The 24,329-nt window shown below is 39.0% G+C and overlaps 1 protein-coding gene across 1 annotated transcript in view; it reads right to left on the reverse strand.

Annotated features, from left to right (window-relative positions):
* LOC111141247 (solute carrier family 27 member 6) overlaps positions 1 to 22,923 on the reverse strand; it is a 69,421-nt gene extending 46,498 nt beyond the window's left edge. The window contains exons 1-2 of the mRNA XM_022493680.1: positions 22,443 to 22,923; positions 11,928 to 12,131 (exon numbers count right to left, since the gene is read on the reverse strand). Coding sequence (XP_022349388.1) covers positions 11,928 to 12,131; positions 22,443 to 22,923 — 685 coding nt within the window. The remainder of the gene's footprint in view (positions 1 to 11,927; positions 12,132 to 22,442) is intronic.
* Positions 22,924 to 24,329: the final 1,406 nt, after the last annotated feature.

Genomic DNA, 24,329 nt, shown 5'->3' on the forward strand with positions numbered 1-24,329 from the left:
AAGGGGGTAGGAGAAGAGTAAATGAAACAAGATGGGATTGGGAGGGAGACAAACCATAAGTGACTCTTAATCTCACAAAACAAACTGAGGGTTGATGGGGGGAGGGGGGTTGGGAGGGGGGGTGGGGTTATGGACATTGGGGAGTGTATGTGCTATGGTGAGTGCTGTGAAGTGTGTAAACCTGGTGATTCACAGACCTGTACCCCTGGGGATAAAAATATATGTTTATAAAAAATAAAATTTAAAAAAAAAAGGAAAAAGGAAAAGAAAAAGAAAAAGAAACAAAAGAGACACAAAATAACCAAAAGGTAAAAGATAAATGACACCAGTAAATCCTTGCATTATCAATAATGTAAATGGTTTGTACTCACCAGTCAAAAACCACAGAGTGGCTGCATGGATTTAAAATTTAAAAGGCCCAATTATATGCTGCCTACAGGGGAATCATTTCAGCTCTGAAGACACTAATAAGTTCCTAATGAAAGGATACAAGTTGATTTCCAAACAAATGGAAATCAAAAGAAGGCAGGCATAGCCATTTATCTCACAAAATAGACTTCAAGCCAAATGGGTAGTAAGAGAAAGAAGGTAATTATAAAATGATAAGGGGTCAGTACCTCAAGAAAATACAGTGATCATAAATAGATAATGTTCTTAACACCTGAGCACAGATGTTAAATGTATTAAGCAATTTAACAATGTATTTAATAGGTGTTACTTGTATTAAGCAATTAATAACAGATCTTAAGGAAGAAATACATGACAGTACAATAATTGTAGGGTATTTCACACTTGACCTTAGTAAAAAAGCTGATAAGCTCTTGTAGGGAACCTCAGTACCCCACCATCAACAATGGGTAGATCATTCAGTAAGAAAATCAACAAGGAAACACTGGAATTTAACATTTTAGAAAAAATGGACCTAATACACATGTACAGGACAGTTCATCCAACAGCAGCAGATTACACATTCTTCTCAAATGCACATGGAAAAATCTCCAGGGTAGATCATGCCGTAAGTCACAAAACAGATCTTAGCAAATTTAGGAAGACTGAAATCATATCAACTATCTTCTCTGAACACAATGGTATAATACGGGAAATCAGCAACAAGAGGAAAGTAAGATCAATCTACAAATTGTGGAAGCTAAATAACACACTTCTAAGCAGCCATTTGGTCAAAGAAGAAATCAGAAGGGAAATTAAAAATTATGTCAAAACAAAAGAAACTGAAAACACAACATCCCAAATATTGTGTAATACAGCAACAGCAGTTCTGAGAGGAAAGTTTATAGCTACAAATGCCTACATTAAGAAGTTAGAAAGATCTCAAACAACCTAACTTTGCACCTTAAGGAAATAGAAAAAGAAGAAAAAGTTAAGCTCAAAGTTAGCAGAAGAAGGAAATAATAAGGATCAGAGCAGAAATTATGAAATACAGACCAGATAAAAAAGAGAAAGGATCAACAAAACTAAAAGCTGGTTCTCTAAAAAGATCAACAAAATTGGCAAACTTTCTCTAAACTAACTGGAGAGAAGGCTCGAATAAATAAAATCAGAAATGAAAGAGAAGACATTATAACTGACCCTAAAAATTAAAAACAATCATGAGAACTAAAGTGAAGAATTATATGGCAACAAATTATACAAACTAGAAGAAATGGATATGTTGCTAGAAGCACACAATGTACCAAGACTCAATGAGGAAGAAATAGAAAATCCAATAATGAGTAAAAAGATTGAATTAAACAAAAAGAAAAAACACCAACTCCCAAAACTGAAATCTCTGGGACCAGATAAGATACTTCACTGGAGAATTCTACCAAACAACTGAAGAATTGACACCAATCTTCCTCAAGCTCTTCTAAAATATTGATGAGGAAGAAACACTTTCAAACTCATTCTACAAAGTCAGCATTACTTTGATACTAAAACCAGATAAAAATACAAGAACAAATATATAAACCAATATCCATAATGAAAACAGATGCAAAAATTCTCAATGACATATTAGTAAACCAAATTCTAGAACATATTAAAATCATAATACACCACGACCAAGGGGGATTTATCCCTGGGATGCAAGGATGGTTCAACATATGTGAATCAATATATATAATACATCACACATCAATAAAGGAAATAGATAAATCAGATGATCATTTCAACAGACATAGAAAAAAAGCATCTGACTATACAATATCGTCTTATGATAAAAATTTTTAACAAACTGTGTATTGATGGAATATACCTCAACAAAATAAAGATCATGTATGACAGACCCACAGTTAACATTATATTCAATGGAGAGAAACTGAAACATTTCTTCTAAGATGAGGAACAAGGCCAGGACATCCACTCTCACCACTCCTATTCAACACATTACTGGAAGTCCTAGCTAGAGCAATTAGGCAAGACAAAGAAATAAAATTTATCTCAAATAGGAAAGAAAGAAGTAAAATTGTCTTTATTTGCTGGTGATATGAGTTAATAGAAAATCCCAAATAATTAATCAAAAGACTATGGGAGTTAACAATTGCAGTGAAGTATTAAGACACAAAATCAATGTAGAGAAATCAACTGTATTCCTTTATACTAATGATGTATCAATTAGAAAAAAAAAAGAAAGAAAACCATCCCATTCACAATAGTATCAAATATAATAAAATCCTTAGGAATAAATTTGCTCAAGGAAATGAAACATACATGCAATGAAAACTATAAAACTTTGATAAAAGAAATGAAGAAAACATAAAAAGAAAGACATCCCACGTTCATGTACTGGAAGAATCAGTATTATTAGAATGATCATACCTCCCAAAACTATCTACAGATTCAATGCAATCACCATCAAAATACCAAAGGAATTCTTCACAGAAATACAGGAAACAATCCCCAAAATTTGGTGGAACCACAAAACACCCCAAAGAGCCAAAGTAATCCTGAGAAAAAAAGAACAAAGGCAGAGGTATCAGGCTTCTGAATTTCAAACTATACTACAAAGCCATAGTAATAAAAACAGTATGATACTCACAAAAAAATAGACACATTTACTAATAAAACATAATGGAGAGCCCATAATTAAACCCTGGCATATATGGTCAACTAATATTTGACAAAGGGGTCAAGAATACCTACTGCAGAAAATATCTTCAACAAATGGTGCTGGGAATGCTGAAGAAATATATATAGAACCATGAAATTGGACCTCTATTTCACACCACAAAAAAATTAACATGACATGGATCAAAGACCTAGACATAATACCTAATACAATTAAACTCATAAAAGAAAACATACGGAAGAAGGTCACTGATACTGGTCTTGGCAATATTTTTGAATACAATACGAAAATCACACGTGATAAAAGAAAATTTAACAAATGGGATTACATCAAACTCAAAGGCTTCTGCACAGCAAAAGAAACCGCCAAATAAAAAGACAACCTAAGAATGGGAGAAAATTTCTTCAAACTATATATCAGATAAGAGGTTAGCATTCAAAACCTATAAAGAAGTAAGTCAGTAACAGAAGAAAATCCAATTAAAAACAGGGCAGGAGAATTAAATAGACATTTCTCTGAACTGCACATCAAAATGGCCAACAGACACATGAAATGATGTTCAATATCACTAATCACAAGGGAAATGCAAATTGAAACCACAATGAGATAACACCTCACACTTATTAAAATGGCTACCATCAAGAAGACAAGAGAGAACAGGTGCTGGCAAGGATGCAATAAAAACAGAATATTTATACATTGCTGGTAGGAATGTAAATTGATCTAACCACTATAGAAAACAATATGGAGGTTTTCAAAAAATTAAAAATAAATTTACCATATGATCCTATTCTACTTCTATATATATACCTAAAGGAAATGAAAATGAGATTTCAACAAGACATCTGCACCCCCATGTTTATTATAGCATTATTCACAATAGCCAAGATATGGGAACAAGTCCATCAATGGATGAAAAAGATGCATACATACACACAGTGGAATATTTTCCAGCCATTCAAAAGGAAGATACCCTCCCATTTGTTTTTGTTTTTCTTTTTTAGATATCTTCCCATTTGTGACAGCATGGATGGACTGTGAACGATGCTTGAAATGATGCTTGATCTTCCAACTGAGATTTGACTCACACTGGTCTTTCTATGTCCCAACATATATCTCACTCAGACAATGAGCTCTACCTGTTCCATACAAACTAAACTCCAATTTTGCTCTGGTAGGCCTTCTCCGGTTTCATCCTCTATTCAGCAGTTTGTAGTAATCAAAATTACTTACACGTGGCTCAGTCAATGGGGGCACCATCTTACTAGTAGTAGGATATCATTATCTCTGATTTAACATATTCACTGATAAGAGCCAAAATTTTCATAGTTTTTTTTAAGAAGTTCTTTTTTTTTTTTTTAAAGATTTTATTTATCCATTTGACAGAGATCACAAGTAGGCAGAGAGGCAGGCAGAGAGAGGAGGAAGCAGGCTCCCTGCCGAGCAGAGAGCCGGGACTCTCTTCCAGGACTCGATTCCAGGACCCTGGGACCACAACCTGAGCGGAAGGGTGAGGCTTTAACCCACTGAGCCACCCAGGTGCCCCTCATAGGGTTTTTGGTCACAGCGGCACCTAGAACTATGAACCACATGTTTTAGTGTCTCCTAGACACTAACCCGGTGAACTTCAAATCCACCTTGTTGTTGTACCTGCCCTGACATTTTCTGACCAGCTTCGTGTTGCATTTCTACTAAACTGGAAGACAATTGATCTCATATGCAAAGGCTGGCATTATCTTGCCTTTATCCTAGCTAAAATTTATTAATTTTTTTCAAAAGAAGTCTCTCTGGCTCTTCCTGACAGGTTGGCATCTCACAACATGGAAGTTTCTAGTCATCCACATGCACAGGGAATCTGTCCAAATTTTCTCATCATAGCCACGTATAAAGATTTTGGGTGAACCTATCTCCATCCTCGGTCTTGATAATTTAATGCCTTTCTCTTCTTAATCCAGAGGATCAAGTTTTTATGTGTTTTCTGCTTCTAAGAAGTTCCCACCCATGGTTCTTGAATCACTATATTCCTTACTTCCCATGCTGTTTCTGATCTCATGGAAACCCAACTTTAAAATAATTTTTCAATTACGGTGTGACCAAAAAAAAAAAAAAAAAAAAAAGAGGATACTTTATCTAGTTGTTTTCCATCTGTATGTTTATGTCACTCCTTCAAAGCACTTTAGTAAACTAATTAATGATATTTCCTTTCCTAATTTGGTTAGCTTTAAGTGATAATGAACTCATTAATTTATTATAAACCATCCAAAGTACTCAGTTAGATTTGGGGGCGGGGTGCAGAGGGACAAGGAGATAGAGAATCTTAAATAAGCTTCACACCAGCATGGAGCCAGACACAGAGCTCAAGCTCAGGACCCTGAGATCATGATCTGCCCGAGCTGAAATCAAGAGTCGGTTGCTTAACCGACTGAACCACTCAGGTACTCCATCCCCTAGATTTTTTTTTATAAAAGAGACAACAGATATGAGATTGTCCAAGAAATTAAAATGATCAAAGGTTGATGGAGATTAAAGTTGGAAAGAAGAAAAAGGAGAAAAAAGTTTGTTAAAAATGCATTTTAGCATCCCCCTTTGAAGAGTTAGAAAGCACATTAACATTTTAAAGCCCTTGCAGAGTCCAGCAATACAAAAACTTTGGTATTTTTGTTAATGGTGTCTCTCAAACTTACATGGTCATAAAGTCATATATATACATAATTTTATTATACACACACACACACACACACACACACACACATATGATTTTACTTTATCTTATTTCATTTTTCTTTTCTTTTTTTTTAGGTATACTCCACACCCAGTGAGGGCTTTAACTCACAACGCTGAGATCAAGATGTGGTATCAAGTCAGATGCTCCACCGACTAAACAACCCAGGCATCCCACCCCTTTTTAATGTTTATTTCACTTCTTTAAACATGTGAAGGGACCTATCATAGAACACACTTTGAGAAATGCTCTGAAGTCCTCTGCTCTTCTAACCTTCTACAAATCCTTGGCATTGGAAATCCTCATAGGTCCAGGAGGAGGTCCAGGCATAAAGGTAGGAGGAAGGTATGTCCAGTGAGTTGGGGATTAGGAGGGTGAAGGAGGAAGAGATGATGTCAAGAGAAATCTAATCCAGAGGCAGGAATAAATAATTTGGGGAATTCTGGGACAGTTTTGGAAAAATGAAAAATTCCATAAGGTTAAGGAAAAGGAGAGATGAAGGAAAGAAAGATTGAGATGGTAATAGCACCTGGCTTCCAGGAAAAGCTTAGCGGGTAGTGAGCTAGTTTTCCTCCTCCCTCTCCTTCTAGGAACAGTTGAACCCATGGCTGCGCTGTCCAGGCTTAAACAGTTTTCCTAGATATTCTTGAGGGTACCTAACTAAGACCAGTGAATAATAACAGAATTAGAATTTGGCAGAAAGTACACATACTTAGACCCTCAATGCAAAAAGAATGGATTTATGGATGAAATCAATAAAATTTCAGAAGAGCAGATGGACAGCCATGATGACTGACACAGACCCAAGAAGCTGACACCTGAGAGGAGCCTTGAAGAAAGCTGATTTCCCCCACCACGGAGCCCTAGAAAGGCTTAGAAATTTGATGAACAGGTACCATAGAATGGATGATAAATATGGAACTACAAACAAGGAGCTTTATGGAAGTTCTATTTAAGAAACAATGAAGTCAAGGTTATAGAAAAGGGTATCTATATAATGCTCACCCCTTGTTCATCAAGAAAACCTTCTAGGTCAAAGAGACAGGAATGCCATCAAAACTGATGTCAATCTTTTTCTTGCTCAGACACACTCTATGTTTGTTCAGATGTAGGAACATAATATTTTGGTGATCTTGAGTAAACAGGGCTTAGCATTAGTAAGAATGTCTAGGAAATGTTCACTATCAGCCCAAGGGCTTTCTTAGAGACTGCTGAAAGGCCTCACAAGAGAACTCTCTCCCTCCATTGCTCACTTTTTCAAAGCCTCACTTTCTACACCACTTCCTAAAATACAGCAACACCCTCTTCATTATCAACATCAGAAGACTTTGCTGTATGAGAATCCATTGACTTTTCTGACATTAAATGGCATACTAATATAAATGATTATATTAACTACTGTTACAATCAATTCAGGTCAAGGTTCTAAGTTGCAAAACACCAGTCTGTATTAGAGATTCTTTTCATAAAAAAATGTCAATTAAATCTTTAATGAGGCTGCATCATGGTTTTGTTACACTCTTCGATAGCATTATTTTAAAAAATCAAGGCATCCACTGTATGACCAATTCTGTACATGGCTCTGTTTTGCTCTCCATAAGAGGACCCCAGGTTGCTTAGGACTTTAAGCTATAAGAAGATGACATTTGTATCACTCTTCTTTTATTTTTTGGATGGCCTGTACTTCTTTTTTTCCTCTTTGTATTATTATGCTCACTTTCCCTGTGTAAGCTCATTCACAAAATAATTTTGGAAGAATGTCAATAAATGCTTTTGGTATTTGTTCTAAAATTCAGAACACAGAACAAATTATAGCCCAGATTGCTTCTGCCATACTGGTAGAAGTTATGAGATTTATTCTCTGGAAAAGATGAGCCTCAGGAAATATGAGGAAGAAGAAATATTGAGCAAAGAAGGGGAATGAGAGAAAGTCTGCTTATTCCTCCAGCCCCCTTCTACATTTGACTCATTTTACCCTTTGAGCTTCTTGTGAGGAATCTGAACCATTCACAAGTCAAAACCGAAAGACGCTGGCAGTCATGAGTCCCCCAAGAAAATGTCCTGGATGACGAAATCAATCAGTCCACAAATCCTACTCATGCACACACAGCTTCTAGCCAGGATCTGTTTTGGGGGGTTTTGTGTGTGTTTCAGTGTCTGCACTTTAAATATGAACTGACAGCCAAAGGTCACCAGTTATTTAAGGAAATCCTCTAGGATAAAGGATAGAGACCAAAATAAACCAAAAGATAAGAGGTTGTTGGCAAAAAAAGAGACAAGGTGAAGAGATATTTTAAAAAAAATTATCACTAATATTCTGAGAGATACAACATAACAAATAATCAATAATACAAAAATAGCCTGCTACACAAAGAGGCATTTTCAGAGAACAGAGGTTTAAAAGATAAATCACTCAGAAAGTAGATGAAAAATAAGGAAGGAAAATGGGATAGAAAAGATTAGAAAATTAATAACTCAGTCCAGGAGGGCCAATCTTTAAAAACTTTGAGTTTCAAAGACAAAAGAATGAACAAACAAACAAATACAATAGGAGGGACTGTATAGAAAGAACAACAATAAAGAAGGATAAAGAAGGGGATGTAGAACTTTTTTCAATTTCCAAGTATATAGAATTGCAAGATATGAGTTTCCAGACGGAAAAGGCCTACAAATTTCCCAATAAAATGGATAAATAAGACTAGTCCCAGTACAAGTCATCATCAGATTAGAGACTACTGAAGACTCCCAGAAGGTTAAAAAATTCCCCCCCAAAGAAAGAGAAAAATAACACCAGCTCGCATGTAAAGGGTAAGAAATCAGAAAGAAAACAATGTCTCACTGTGTGGAAGTCAGAAGACAGTGGGATGTCCTTACAGCCAGGGATAAAAATTGTGTTTAACCTAGAATGCTACACAAACAAGGATAAAGGTATTTCCAGATGTGAGGACTTAGAGATTTTACCTCCTAAATACTCTTCTTTTTAAAAAAGATTTATTTATTTTAAAGAAACAGAGAGAGAAAGAGCAAACACGAGAGACTGCCTGATGCAAGCATGGGGAGGGGCAGAAGGAGAGAGGGAGAATCTCCAGCAGAGCCCCCCTAAGCATGGAGCCTGCCATGGGGTTTGATCTCCTGACCCTAAGACCTGAGCCAAAACCAACAGTCCGATGCTCAACCGACTGAGCCACCCAAGAGCTCCCCTCTTAAATATTCTTTAGAGGAGGCAGCTACTGAAATCAGTGCAGTGATAAGATAAAAAGTAAACTGGGGCACCTGGGTGGCTCAGTGGGTTAAAGCCTCTGCCTTTGGCTCAGGTCATGATCTCTGGGTCCTGGGATTGAGCCCCACATGGGGCTCTCTGCTCAGCGGGGAGCCTGCTTCCCCTCTCTCTCTGCCTGTCTCTCTGCCTACTTGTGATCTCTGTCAAATAAATCAATAAAAATCTTTTTTAAAAAATGAAAAGTAAACTGAGGAAACTAATTTAGAATCTAGAAATTAGGGGATCAAGAAAAAGAAAAGAACTGAAGTGAATTCCCAGGACAACGGTGAAAAAAGACAGGACAGCCAGAGAATGAGGGCTTGAGACTGAAATCACAGAGAAGCTCCAGGCAAAAAGTGGCCAAGAACAAAGGCTTGACAACATACAGACTATCTTATCAATATCAAAGGTGAAAAAGAGGAAAGTAGGAACCAGCAAAAAGTGTATAGAAAATTAAGGAAGCAAGGAAACAAATAAAAATAATGGTCAATCCCAGGTTGGGGGGAATTTTACATGGAAGGCCTAACAGTGTTTACTAAGTTATGATAACTGATACCAATCCAGTCAAAATTCATAAGAACACAATATTAGTGTGACATTAGGGAAAGAATGTGTCTCCACCAGAGAAAAAGAAATGAATGGAGAGAGAGAGTGGTTGGTCAAAGAAAACAAATCATTTCCATCATGGAAAATCAGTAGATACTCTTCAGTAAGCATCTACTAAGTATCCAGTAAGATACTCCTTTTATGAAAGGAAATGGAAGTGATTCTAAAAATAAAGATCTAAAAATATTGACTGTAGTTGGTTTGGAGAAGGAGAAATGGGGAAGGAAGTTATAAGTGTACTTCTCTCTAAAATTTCTAAAAGTATTAGAATTTATCTCTGAGCTATATAACTTTAACATAAATATAAAATAAAATAAAAATCAGTAGTGCTTTTGCTTTCGGCCTGTTATATAAACGATTAGAACAATCTGGTTTCAATCTTGGAAAATGAAAGCTGTTACTAGTGGCTCTGGCTTATTGTCTCTCTCTCTTTTTTTTTTTTTTTTTGATAGAGAGAGTATGTGCAAGCTAGTGGGAGGTGGGTGGGGTAGAGGGAGAGAGAATCTTAAGCAGGCTCCATGCTCAGTGCAGAGCCTGATGAGGGGCTCAAACTCATGACCTTGTGATCATGGCCTGAGCCAGAATCAAGAGCTCAATGTCAACTAACTGAGCCCCCGGGCACCACCACCCTCCACCCCAGCTTGTTCTCTTTGGGCCTTGTGATGGGGGAAGTGGTAAAGAATGTTTGGAAGACCAATCACTTTCTATTTTTCACAAGAAAACAGCCATACAGATAAATTGGTTAAGTACCTTCGGTTGAAAGTTTTCAAAGCATTTCTGAAATTTCACTGTCTCTTTCAAAGTCCAAAGTCAGACTGAATGTATGCTGACAACCTGAAACACATGAGCACTTTCCAGTTCATTTATCAAAGCTGTTCTAGACATCAAAACTATAGTCTACTCTCCAGTCTAAAAGATCATTGTTAGCCTCTAAAGAGTAAATAAAAGAGAAACAGACACACACACAAATAGAAAGAGAAAAGAAAAAGAGAAAGGAAAACTTTACTTATGCAATAGTTTGCTTACAATACCACCAGTGCTTAGGAAATTAGTTAACAGAATATTTTTCCTTGCACTAATTCAAACACCTGATCATCTTCACACTAACGACAAAAGCTTATTTAGCCTATCATAAATACCATTCACCTTTTCCTAAGAGTCAATTAGGTTTAACATTTCTTTTGAATTCTAAGGCGGTTTAATCATTCTTTTTATTTTTGGGTGTTGTGATTTTTTTTTTTACCTACAAAAAGGGAGGGGGAGATGTTTAGTTACTTGATTCTATTTTGTATCTTCTCCTAACTCCCCACTGCTTTGAAGACTTCCTGTTTGTCACACATTCCAATCTCCCTAAGGAAAAGTAGGAGAGCCTGCTCCCCATGCTTAAACTACAGCTATAGCTGGATTGTGTTTAGGATTTAAGATGGCACATAAGAACACAGAAGGCTATTTTAACTTTTTTTTTTTTTTTTTTTTTTTGGACAGAAAGAGATCACAAGTAAGCAGAGAGGCAGGCAGGGTGGGGGGACAAGCTCCCCGCTGAGCAGAAAGCCCGATGCAGGGCTCAATTCCAGGACCCTGGGATCATGACCCGAGCTGAAGGCAGACGCTTTAACCCACTGAGCCACCCAGGTGCCCCCAGAAGGCTATTTTGAAGTAGACTGATGGATTTTTTGATCCAGGAAGATAATTCGAAACTACATAAACAAATCTCCTCATTTTACGTATCAGGAATCTTAAGGAATAGAGAAGCTAGCAGGTGTCTTGCCAATAAGCTGGCCAAATTTCACACTCGGAGCAACTGGGCTGGATCAAGGTCTTTACTCATTTCAAGGTCTTCGATGACACTTGAAGAAAATCTTTCTAAATGAGACAATGGTCAAGCAAACATGGTAACTTGCCAAGTCATGGTGAGAGCAAATTCATCTAAGTTTGAGAGTTCTAAGATCTAAGAACCTTGGGACCTCTTGAATGCATGCTTTCTCAGAGTTTGGTGAGTACATGACAGCAACTCCTGTTGCTTTGCAAATGTGTTGCATTCTTCTTTTTTTAAAGATTTTATTTATTTGACAGAGAGATCACAAGTAGAGAGAGAGAGAGAGAGAGAGAGAGAGAGGAGGAAGCAGGCTCCCTGCCTAGCAGAGAGCCTGATGTGGGACTCGATCCCAGGACCCTGAGATCATGACCCGAGCTGAAGGCAGAGGCTTAACCCACTGAGCCACCCAGGCAGCCCCGTGTTGCATTCTTCTTAATTCTGGAGAAGAAACGGATCCTACCTGTAGTTCCGGATGTAAAAATATAAAGATGAGGAGACTTGAGACTTGAAGCCACATGGTAGCTGCGGGGCACGGGCCTGTCAGATGCTGTGCTTAGTTTTTCTTTGAGTGAAGTTATGCCCTGTGGAACAGAATCACTCATTCCCCAAACGGTGATACCTTCTGGGAGGCTTGGAAGGATTTCTTCTACAGTTTCAAGCAGATCTAAAAACCAGAGGTTAAGGAAGAGAGAAATAAAACATAAATCTCAAATCATTAACTTGTGTTTTCTTTTCTCTGCTGGAACATGGATAAATGTCACTATCATGCTGACTTCATCTTCATTGGGATAATTAATATCATAGCCATTTTATGATTCTGATTCAACAGGTCCAACTGAAAGGGAAATCTGGTTACCACCTGATGTAATAAATGCAAATAGGCTGCTTCAAATAAAATTCTGGAGACACCATTGTTCAGATTATGATTTTTTTTCTAATTTTTAAATGAAACTCTATTTTTATATTCTGCTTTAAATCTACACTCAGGATACCACAGTAAACATTTTCATTGAAATAGATCTCGGTAGCTCATTATTCTCCAAAGCCATCTATCAGTGTATCACTGATTAATTCTACCATAATGCAATACATTCAGGAAACTCTGCTGACCCCTCTGGAGTCCTCAGATCATTATGGTTTAGACACTGTTTCAGAGCCAAAAGTTAAGTGAGGAAATTTAAAGATACGCTTTTCTCTAGATCAGGTTATCCAAAGGTGAAAGTCTTTGAAAGCAAAAGGATGAAATGAATGCCTTCTATAACAGGCAACAAGGTCCCCGGGGTCTGGCAAGGTGGGAGCAGATTGAAGACAGCACAACCTCCATCCGCAGCAGTGTGAGATCCAAGAGCCACCTAGAGACAACAGCAAGCAAAAAGGAAAGCAAGAAGTAGAAAAGCCTGAAATGCGGGTGTCTTCAGGCCTGAAGAACTTGAGAATCTCACCTCACAAGACCAAAGGTCTGGGCTGCAATTCAGATTTCAGAAAGGAAAAAAAAGATACATCTCCCAGGAAGTCTCTACTGTATAGAAAACAAAAGAGCACCTGGAGAGGAGAGGCTATGTTGCATTAATTTGGGAGACTGAACCCAAACTTTTTCATTTGGCCATTAATGTAGAAGAAAACCTTATTTGCTCAGGAGGAGCTGGTAGAGAATAAGAGAGGCAGAAGGTGGGCGTGAGTCCCTGAGGAGGAAATATTTATTAAGGTATCCAGCACTCGGTAGGATATAAAAGAAGCAGAGCCTCATCATTCCCAGAGTCTTTTGTGTAAGCCAGTGAGGCCTCATAGTTTTTTCTAGAGTAGAGACACAGTTATTCACAGTCTCAAAATACCTTTAAAATTTAACACTCCCCTATTTTAATATGGATCTCTAACACAGAAGTTTGACTTTTATATTCCACAAAGGAGCTCCAGTTTCAGTGTGGTATTCCTCTAAAATGTCGTATTTGTCTAAGTTATAAGGGATTTCTGAGCACTACATTACTTATCTTAAAATCCACCTTACCATCCTTAGAAATACTAAGCGGTAATACCCACTGGATTTTGGAGTTAATGCAAGGAATGCCAGAGATTACCAGCAACTGCCAAAAGTTAGGAAGAGGCAAAGGAAAACTTTTTCCTAAATCCTTTAGAGGGAGTGTGGCCCAAAGGACACTTTTATTTTGGACTTCTAGCCCACAGAATGGTGAGGGTATAAATTTCTTTTGTTTTACACAACCCAGTTTGCAGGAGTTTATTATAGCAGCCCTGGAAAATTAATATACCACATCACAAGTTGGTGGATACAACCGTTATTATAACCTGTGGTTAATTATCCCTAAAATCTATACATTACCTCATAAATCAATTATGAAAAATGTTATTAAATGTAAAATATACCCTGGTTAAAAGCTCAAGTACACGTAAATATGAACCTTTCCATCCAAGCAATTATATTTTTTTCTAAATTTTTATCCAAACTTCAAGAATACTTACAAGATATATTCTGCTTTGAAGCTGAACTCGGTGTCCTGCATTAAACATTTTTCTGGAAATGGAAATCAGTATCTGGCAACCTCAAAAAGCCATTTGTCAGCCACTATTTAGTTCTACTATAATATAACACATTTGAGAAGGACTCATGACTTAGTTCCTCAAAATCTATAATCCAGACTGATCAGGAAGAAACAACAAGAGAAACACGTCAAATTAGACCAAGTAGTTCCCAAATAAAACAACCAAGGAAACACAGAAAATGATAAGTTCATATGCAGGGGGTAGGGAGGCAGACTGGGACTTGAACTTCTTTGAATTAATTTTTATTTCTGTCACAAATCCACATAAAATAAACTGTAAGAGTCCAGAGTTCCACTGAGTATATACAGCGTGCTGCTAGCTATAGATTGCTTCGGTAAGAAGTGAAAAATCACAGGGAATAGTGGGGGAAGAATAAGCCACAAATGAAAAAACAGAACAAACAAATGATCGAGACTTTCTATTTTCTTTTGTGTTGTCGTTGTTTTTGACGGGGTGGCCAGGGCAGGGAGGGGCAGAAGTAGAAGGAGAGAGAGAATCTTAAGCAGAATGCTTAACCCATTGAGACAACCAGGCACCCCTAATCTTGTTTTAATGACTCTTTCTGGCAATTTGAATGTATAAGTACAAGTCTCTGAACTGACTCATTTCATTATCTTCATTTCAAATTTCTTGTCTGGAATTGTAAATTAACAGCAAAAACTTAAAATGTTTGTAATGATATGTAAGTCTAAGTAGTAAAAAAAAAAGAAAAAGTGCAGAGAAAGTTATAATGTGATTAATTGTGGCTCCAAATCTTTTTTTGGAATTGTAGAGTCTATAAAGAAACACTCAATTTTTGGGACGCCTGGATGGCTCAGTGGGTTAAGCCACGGCCTTCGGCTCAGGTCATGATCCTGGGGTCCTGGGATCGAGTCCCGCATCGGGCTCCTTGCTCGGCGGGGAGCCTGCTTCATCCTCTCTCTCTGCCTGCCTCTCTGCCTGCTTGTGTGTACTCTCTCTCTCTGACAAATAAATAAAATCTTTAAAAAAAAAAAAAAGAAACACTCAATTTTTACAATGAGTGATGAGTTTTAGAAGAAAAAGGAAGTGAGCAGATTCCTAAGAATTAGAGGAAATACAATTTAGTTCCCTTCATAGGTTAAAATTTAATTGACTTGACTCAGCTGAGACATTCAGAATTCTACAGAATTTCATTAAATTATTTCTTCAGTAGTCCTAGGTAATGTGGTCGAGGATAATGAAAACTGAAATAAAAACTTGGAAAGTCTTGTAGAGGATAAAAAAAAAAAATGAAGATTTATTTATCACTGTCAATCTTCCTTAACAAAACGAAAAGGTTCAGTGCCATTTTGAAAGTAAATTCTGAATAGTAAGTCCTGACAAAAAATAGCACACTTTTCAATACCTAGAGGACACTTGGCTGTGGTTTCAGGAAGATTTACTCTTCAGTGAAGGGTACTACCATCAAAACTTGTCAAACTGTGAGCACCTCAAATGAATGTTGTGTGTTCTAACCCACACCTCTGCTCAGGGCACCTGGCGCCCACAGGCAGCGGGTGCGGGATAGAGATCGGGTTATGGAATTGAGCTCTGCCCATGAGATCTCCTGGAGTGGCAGGTCATGACAGAAAACTGTTGTAAGAAAATGAGACACCTGAATATTCTATGATCCTGAACAAAGTCTACCTCAAAGGACAAGGCTATAATGTAGAAAGCTTTCAACACAATAGGGTCTTTTAAGAAACACTTTTTTATTTCTCATATACACAAGGCACTTCATTAGATAGCACTGCAAGCATTAGCATCAAAACAGGTAAATTAGAGGGCTGCCCGAGTGGCTCAATCAGGTAAGCATCTGATTTCAGCTCAGGTCATCATCTGGGGGGCCTGGGATGGAGTCCCAGATTGGCTCCCCACAGTGCTGGGTGTCTGCTTCTCCCTCTCCCACTCCCTCTGCCCATACCCCACTTTCTCTCTCTCAAATAAATAAATAAATTCTTTAAAAAAAAAAAGGTAACTTATGAACTCCACTTATGATCCTCCAGCACTTTTTGTACCAATTAATTTGTTTCTACATCATCTTACCTCTTATTCACATTATTGAAAATGCAATGAGTAAAATCTAACATATCTCTCTACTATGCCATTTAGTATGAATCATGTTATTCAGCCTACATTAAAAACTTTTAAAGTTATCTTATTTTACAATGTTTTCAAAGGAACTGCTTGTAACTCTTAATACATTGGCAAACACTGAAACTTTTAGGCGTGAAGACAACTTACATGGAATTCAGGGACAAATGGTTACCTTGAACTTTCCACATTCCAAAGCAATAATCACACAGAATCCAAAATGAAACTGTAGATCTCATTTCATGCTTATAAATATCATCCTACCACTTAGAGAAGCTCAGCAAGTTTGACATAGAAAGCATGGGCAAGCTCTGGTTTCTAACAAAACTGATGCTTAAGTAAGCAACGTCCTAAGGCAATTCATAACAGGTTAGAAACACCCCTCACCATGAAAAATGTGCCAGCTATTCTGACAAATATTAGTTTAATAATAATCATTATAACTCTAGGAAGTCCACAGAAGCACAAGTCTTTCAATTGTGATAACATATTCTTCCCTGAAATGATTTTATTAGCTGCCCTGAATATATGTACATAAGTTTGTAAGTGGGCTTACGTGTTTTCACTCTCAGCTGTTTCGAGGGACAGAGAGCATATTTATTATAGGTAAAATTGTGTAAGAAAGTAAAAAGCAGAACACTTCATTTGGTTTTATTTCTAGCACATCTCCCACTGCCAGTGAATAATTATTATCCAAATGGGAACACACCGCCATGATGTATTTGGCTTGTTATTTTTCAATGGCAAAGTAGTAAAAACCAGTAAATGCACGGAAAGGCTCTCCAGACACAAACTAATCAGCAAGTAAACTATAAATTGGGAAAAGGCAATTCCAAGGTAGTATGTCTACAAGATTCATACACCATCAGAGTTTTTTTCTACATTCTTTTTTGGTTATAAATGAAAGAATCCTCCTTTTCTTGGCCAGAGAAGAGCTAACCATCTGGCTCCTAACTTGTCTGACACCATTCCAGCCCTAGCTGCTGAGGGTTGGGAAGAAGATATGGCCACAATGCTACGGGGGAGGACAGAACAGCTGCTTAAAACGAGTCTGCCGGGGCACCTGGGTGGCTCAGTGGGTTAAAGCCTCTGCCTTCGGCTCAGGTCATGATCCCAGGGTCCTGGGATCGAGCCCCGAGTTGGGCTCTCTGCTCCACAGGGAGCCTGCTTCCTCCCCTCTCTCTCTCTGCCTGCCTCTCTGCCTACTTGTGATCTCTCTCTCTCTCTGTCAAATAAATGAAATCTTTAAAAAAACAAAAAACAAAAAACAAAAAACGAGTCTGCCTGGGTCACATGCCATGTGCCTGGATCTGCCTCCCAAAGGCCTTCTGCCGACAGCAAAGGTAGACATTCTTACTCTGCATGTATGTCTCTGCTTCCGTGTAATTAAAACAATTATGGCAACCAATTATTAAATATATACTGTGGTCCAGGCACTTTCTTCTGTTCTTTACGTTTAATTCACAAGACCCACTGATACCCATTGATTATCTGCTATGTGTTACCAGTCAGTTAAAGGAAGAGTTAGGGTTCAAGCCCATGTTTTCCTGACTCCAAGATGTATATTTCTCCCACTTAATACTGCCACTTCTCTGAGCAGGTACAATCTCCTTTTAAATAGTTTTTGCTCCTGCCAGCATTCAAACATCTTTCCCTTACATGAACACATATTCAGCAGATACTGTAAATAAGAACCCCAGTCAGTGAACCCATGATCAGACAAGAAAAAAACCATAAGTATATCAGTGCTTAGAATACTGTCTTTTCCAGCGAGGGAACCTTCCTATTGAAATGAGCCTTTTCTTTTGGAATGGAGGTCATCTTTGACTGAGCTGAGTCTAAAATGGAAAATAAAAATGCAAAACAGCCATTCATTCTACTAAATGTAAGTAAAAATATAAAAATGTCCTAAAAATGAATATAGATAGATGTGCGGTTATCACAACACCTAGATTAAATAATAAAAGTTTACAGGAGCCATGTTTCTTATCTATCTGAATACATATACTTTTCTATAAAACTTAAAGGGTCTTTATTTTTCCTCTAACCCTTCTTCTTGGTTTTTAAAAAGCAGATGCCTTTATGGCTGAAAGTCATTTTGAGAATTACAGTGGCTTGATCCTTAACTGGAACATCTGCCCTGCACAGTCTGAACGCAATGGTTCAGGAAAACTACCAGGGTAAATCTGCCTGCATTACTGTAAGTTATTAGAGCCCTTTTTTGTGAGCAGGAAACAAAACCTTTGCAAACATGCTGATACTACTGAATCCAAAGTAAACGATTTCAGGGCAATATTAATATATATTTTTTAGTTATCCACTTAGAATAATTTGTGTATATTAAGATAGCAGAGAGTACAAAATACATATACGCAACTAAATCTGAAACTTTGGGGATGCTTAGTGTATCTAAAGCACTTCCTACTTTTGGGGAGTCATGATTCTAACAATTAGCAACATTTATATAAAATAACACAACAAAGAAATTCCACTGACACATCTACTACCAAAATCAATTACCAAATGGACAGTGGTGGGACAATGTATTAGCAAAAATATGCAAGTAAATAAGTTACTGAGTGTCCATATGTACCTTGTATTTTTCATGAGGTCATTCATTCATCCTGGCAATATATATTTGTTGAGCATCTCCTTTGTGCTAAGCTTTGAGAATTTAGCAGCAAACAAGACAAACTTCTTCTACTCAAAGAGCTTACTTACATCCTGGTTCCAGGCCTCCTCCTCAGAGTCCACACTAGAACTTTACCATATCAGTGGGTCACTGTGAAGAACCATACTACACCTGAGGTAAGAGGGATTAGTGGAAAAGATACTGAAAGCAAGTAGGTGGATAGATGGAAGGCTAGAGACAGGATAGGAAAGGCGGTGGGGAAGGAAGGGATGAGGAAAGGAAAGAAAACAATGGCGATGGGGGAAAGAACACGAGCAGGAGGACAAAGACAAAGGTGTACCCAGCAGGCTTTCACATCAGAAATGCTAGTTCCAATCTGTACATTGCTTCTTCTACATGTGTGAGCTCTAGGAGATGGCTTGTCTGCTTTAAGCCATGCTTCCGCTCCCTTTAAAATGAGACTATGGCTGTGATGAGGCTCACATAAGACAATATATATATAAAAGCAATCTGTAACTCATAAAGTACTTTAGAAATAGAAGAGATTATTATTATTGTTAACATTATTATTGCTAAATAGATCAATATAATTGCATAGACTTTTTAAAGTGATATACAAGCATGATAAACATTTTCCTGTTTATTCTAAGTAAAGAGAAAAGCATATAGAGGTAAATGATGATCTTGGCCACAGCCACTAATAGTAATAATAACAGTTGAAATATTGGGAGGAAAGGATTAGATTTAACCTAACACTATTTAATTTTGAGTAAGCACTCAAATTTTCCAAAGAAATCTGAAATGCCATTTGACACATCTTCAAAACCATGTTATACAGATAGGAAACCTTCTGGCAAGTACTTTTGAACCTTCAGACTGTGAGAGAAATGAATAAGCGCTGTAAAAACATTTAATTTTTTCTAGTTATCTGTATGTGAAAAATCTGGTGTCTATATATAGCCAACTTTTATTTTACTATTTCTATATAACTGGAATGTATATTTTTTCATAGTTATATGAAAAGGGGGCTGACAGCCTCAGAAACAATTGGGCTATATTATATAGTACAGCACAGTCTTGTATCAGAGATCAGTTTTTGAATCTTTGCTCTGCAAACTAAGTTGTGTTAAACTAGACATCCTCAGTGAACTTCTTTCCCTCTGCTGCCAATATATAGCTCTGTACCTGCCTCTCAGAAGCAATGAGAGTATCTTTACATAATCAGCCTTGTGTAAAGGGCAACTGTTAATATTTTTGTTAATGACAGTAACAATTTGGTAGATGAGTTGATATATTTTGCTTTGACTTATTCCTTTTTTTTTTTTTTAATTTTATTTATCTATTTGACAGAGAGAAAGAACACAAGTAGGCAGACTGGCAGGCAAAGAAAGAGGGAGAAGTAGGCTCCCCACTGAGCAGGGAGCCCGATGGGGCTCGATCCCAGGACCCCGGGACCATGACCTGAGCTGAAGACAGCCGCTTAACCGACTGAGTTACCCAGGTGCCCCTGCTTTGACTTATTCCTGAAGACAGAATTATAAGTCATTATTTGGCTCAGCTTGAAATTCCCTTGATTGCAGCTCAGTTCATGATCTCAGGGTCCTGAGATGGAGCCTGGTTTTGGGCTCCACACTCAGCAGGCGGTCTGCTTGAGATTCTCTCCCTCTGCCCCTCCCTCTGCTCACTCTGTCCCTCTCTCTAAATAAATAAATAAGGAAATACAATATATTTTTTTAAAAGACATTATCTGGCCTGCCTATAAAACCTGTTTGAAGCCAGTTCTAACAAAAAGCCTAAGATGACTTTATAATAGCAGCAATTACTTCAATTCACTACAGCTCCAGTTAGTACATACAAGCCACTCAGCTAGTCATTTTACAAAAGCTACATCATTTGATCTCAAAATTACATTGTGAAGTAGATTGGTATTGTCACCTTTTTACAACAAAGTAAAATGAGCCCCAGGGCACCTGATGACCTTTTCCTCAATGACACAGCTAAGAAGTGGTAGACCATATATGAAATACAAATCTGTCTGGCTTATCTCCATCTAAACCCTCTGACTCATTTCTTTCTCAATACACTTTCCCTGGGGATATAATGGTTTAATGACACATCTCCATTAGAAACATTCCACGAGAACCTAAGACCTCTAAAATTTAAAGCTCTAAAAACTGTATGTATATATTTTTCACTAATTTGACTCAAGATGCCAAGAATACACTATATTGGGCTAAGAGCTTCAAATACAGAAAAGTCCCCTTGATAAGCCACATCTTACCAAAAAAAGAAAAAAAAAAAAACAACAAAAACCCCCAAAACACACAACAACCTAGGAAGTACATAAAACATAATTGTCCCATCTTTGAAAAACATATGTAATTTATATATTCTAAAGTATCCTAAAGTATGCTAAAAATCTATTAATAAGATTGAAGGTTGATTTCTCTACCTATCTATTACTAAGCAGGTTGACTAAATGGTTTTGGCTTCAAACTCCAGCATCTCAAATTGATTTTTACAGATAAAAACTCACTGTTGGTGAGTTGCTACTTTCTCAGGTCACAAGTTGAGCTGGAAGGACAAGGGGAATGGGCAGAAATGAAAAATCTTGAAAAACTAACCTTTGTACTATATATCACCTAATCCCTTATTGTGTGATATGCAAGAGTTATATAATAAAGGTTATCCGTAAAGTTCTACACTTTAGAGACTGCTAATGTATAAATGTAGATAATTTTTCCTTAATGCTCTATAAATCTAAAAACTCTCTCTGAGGTGTTAGTGTGTACCTATGAGTCTAAAATACTTAAGAACTTTCACTAAGGCCCTTGCTGTTGAGCCTCCTTATCCTCCACCTGCCTATCCTCATGCAAGAAAAATATGCAAAAATCCATTAGATTATACCAAATAAGTATCACTGGTCATAATTCAAGTCCACTTGGTTGTGGGACCCATCTCCCTAGGTTCTTTCCTAATTAGATATTCAACCGAAACTTTCTCTTTGTAGTTCTGTGTCAATATGCATATCCAAAGCCTAACTCCAAGGGAGGAGGGAGAAGACTAGAACCTACTCAAGGTAAAAAAAAAAAAAAAAAAAAAAAAAATGACAGGCACGGCTAGGCTAGGGTGAGAGAGAGAAAGAGTCAGCCAAGAGCCTGCCCACTGGCTGGGAGATGGGAACCTAACCTTGCTAGGCAAATCCTAGCTTGCAAGCTGTGCAAAATAAAAGCAGACATGAAGATAAGAATTCACGCAATTCAGATTAAACATATTTGTTCTTCAACTGTAGTCAATCTTGAGAGTGTTACTCTTAGAGGCAGGCAGGTATTCCACCATGAAATCAAGATATATATCCTACTCATCACATAATTTGGTCAGATAGGACAAAATTAAAAACTTATCAAGTTCTTGCATTCACTGAAGTCATCAATAACAGTAACACCGCCTCCCTCTCCCAAAGCACTAAGAAGCAGAGAATTCAGAAAAGTTTTTTGAACTTGTCTTGGTATTAACTAATCTATAAGAGAGTGAGTGATGGAAACGGAAGAGGGGAAATTAAACCACCAGTCACAACTCTAAAAACGGTTTTGTATCCTTACTACCACACTTCATCACACACACAAAGCATTATTTGTGAACTGTTCTATCAAAGAAGGGCGGGGAGGGGGGAGCCCTCACCCCTTACTTTACCTGCGCCTACCACGAGGGCCCGGGGCTCACAGCTGCGGATACAGTGCAGCAGGCAGTTGGAGCGAATGTTGGAATTGAGGAAGGCCACCACGCAGCCCAGCTTGGCCAAGCCGAACCACACGTGGACGAAGTCAGGCTCATTGCTCATCAGAAGAGCCACGGTGTCCCCCCTTTTCAGCGTGGAATGGTTCAGGAAGACGTGGGCCACTCTGCTACTCCTTTTGTCTACATCCTGATAGGTGTGGATGTCCCCCTCATAGATGATGAAAGGTTTCTGGGGCTGCTTCTTGGCAAGACTCAGGAATTTATCCAGGACTGTGAACAGCTCCCCTTTCAGGACGTACTTCTCCATCCGAATTCCATAGCGTACCACCTTCAGCAGGAACCAGAAATCGTCCCAGAAGTAAGGAAACAGGAGTTTCTGCAAGAAATGCAGGAAGACTATTCCAGCCGCTAGTCCTGTTAAACATGACAGGAGCATGGAGGCCACCGGGATAGAAGGCAGCTGGGATACCAGCCCTTCTCTCCAAATGCAACTCTCCGCAGAGACCACAGGTCGTCGGGGCTACAGCCTGGCACCTGCAGTTCGCGCCAGCCTTTCCGGGACGGAGAGGGTAATCTTGAGAAACAGAATCAGAAGTGTGCACAGTAGAGGTCGCTTGGGTCACCTGGCGGATGAGGGGAGAGCGAGCGAAATCAACGCGGGCACTCGCAGGGTCCACGGAATCTAGGAGCCCAGATCAGCGCCCCTGCCTGGCAAAAGCCCCGACGGCGGCCCGAGCTCTGCGAGGTCCTCTGGCCCTCTCCAGCCCTCTCCCCGCAGGCTGGGTCAGTCCCCGGAGCCTCTGCGGCCCTCAACAAGTCCCACCACCAACAGGAGAACTATGTCCAGAGGGCAGATGCTCTTCTTCTGAGGGTAGACTTTCCGGCGGCTGCAACTTGTAGGCTGAACTCGAGCCTGGAGAAGGCGGGGTGGCGACGCCTGAGAAAGGCAGCGGCTTCCCCTCTTAACCCGCCAGAAACCGCGCGGAGGTGTCTGGGCCACGCCTCGGTCGGAGATGCCCCAGGTCTAGAGAGATCCGGGTCCGAGCCCCGCCCCCGCTCCGCCCCGCGCCCCACGGCCCGGCTCCTAGGGATTCCCGGCCGACGCACCGGTCCGGGGCCAGCTGCTTCCCGGCGATCGCCACGCGGGCAGGGAGTGGTTGCCTCCTGCCCCGGTCGCAGATCCCCTCCGACTGTCCTCCGGCTGGTGTATCTCTCCCCCGAGCCACCGCGGAGGTGTTGTCCGCTTACCGCCCGCCTCCAGGCTTCCAGCCAAGCCCTGCTCCGAGCGCCGCCGCTGGAACGGCTCGGGCCCCTTCGCCGCCTCCTCCTCGGGCGCGCGTCCCGCCACCCCGTCAAGTGTGCAGTGACTGGGGCCTCTGCGGGAGAAAGGACCGTCCCTGGAGAGAAAGTCGGGAGCCCAGAAGTCGTGGCAAGAGTGGAGGGCAACCAGGCTGCTGGAATTAGGGCGAGGGAGTTCATTCACTAAGCAATACAGGGAACTAAACTAGAGGTTGGAGAGGCGATTGGAAGAATTAAATATATATATCTATCCCGACGGAAAGAGAGATAGAAAACAACAGAAAAGCTGTCTGTGAATGGGTCAGGTCAAGGGATATTTGAACTCTTTGATTACAAAACACAAAACTGTGTTGTTGTTCTACAAAAAGTACTTTTAAAAAACTTACAGGTTGGAATTGACATTTATATTGAAATTTTATCCTTAAAATGCCTAGAAGCATTTTTTACAAAATCTTACAGAAATATTGATTGATGTAGAAGCTTAAGTCCATATCCACACACACACACACACACACACACACACACACACACACACACACACAC

This window comes from Enhydra lutris, unplaced genomic scaffold (genome assembly GCF_002288905.1).
Source record: "Enhydra lutris kenyoni isolate GAN:26980312 unplaced genomic scaffold, ASM228890v2 scaffoldscaffold5, whole genome shotgun sequence".
Lineage (NCBI taxonomy): Eukaryota > Metazoa > Chordata > Mammalia > Carnivora > Mustelidae > Enhydra > Enhydra lutris.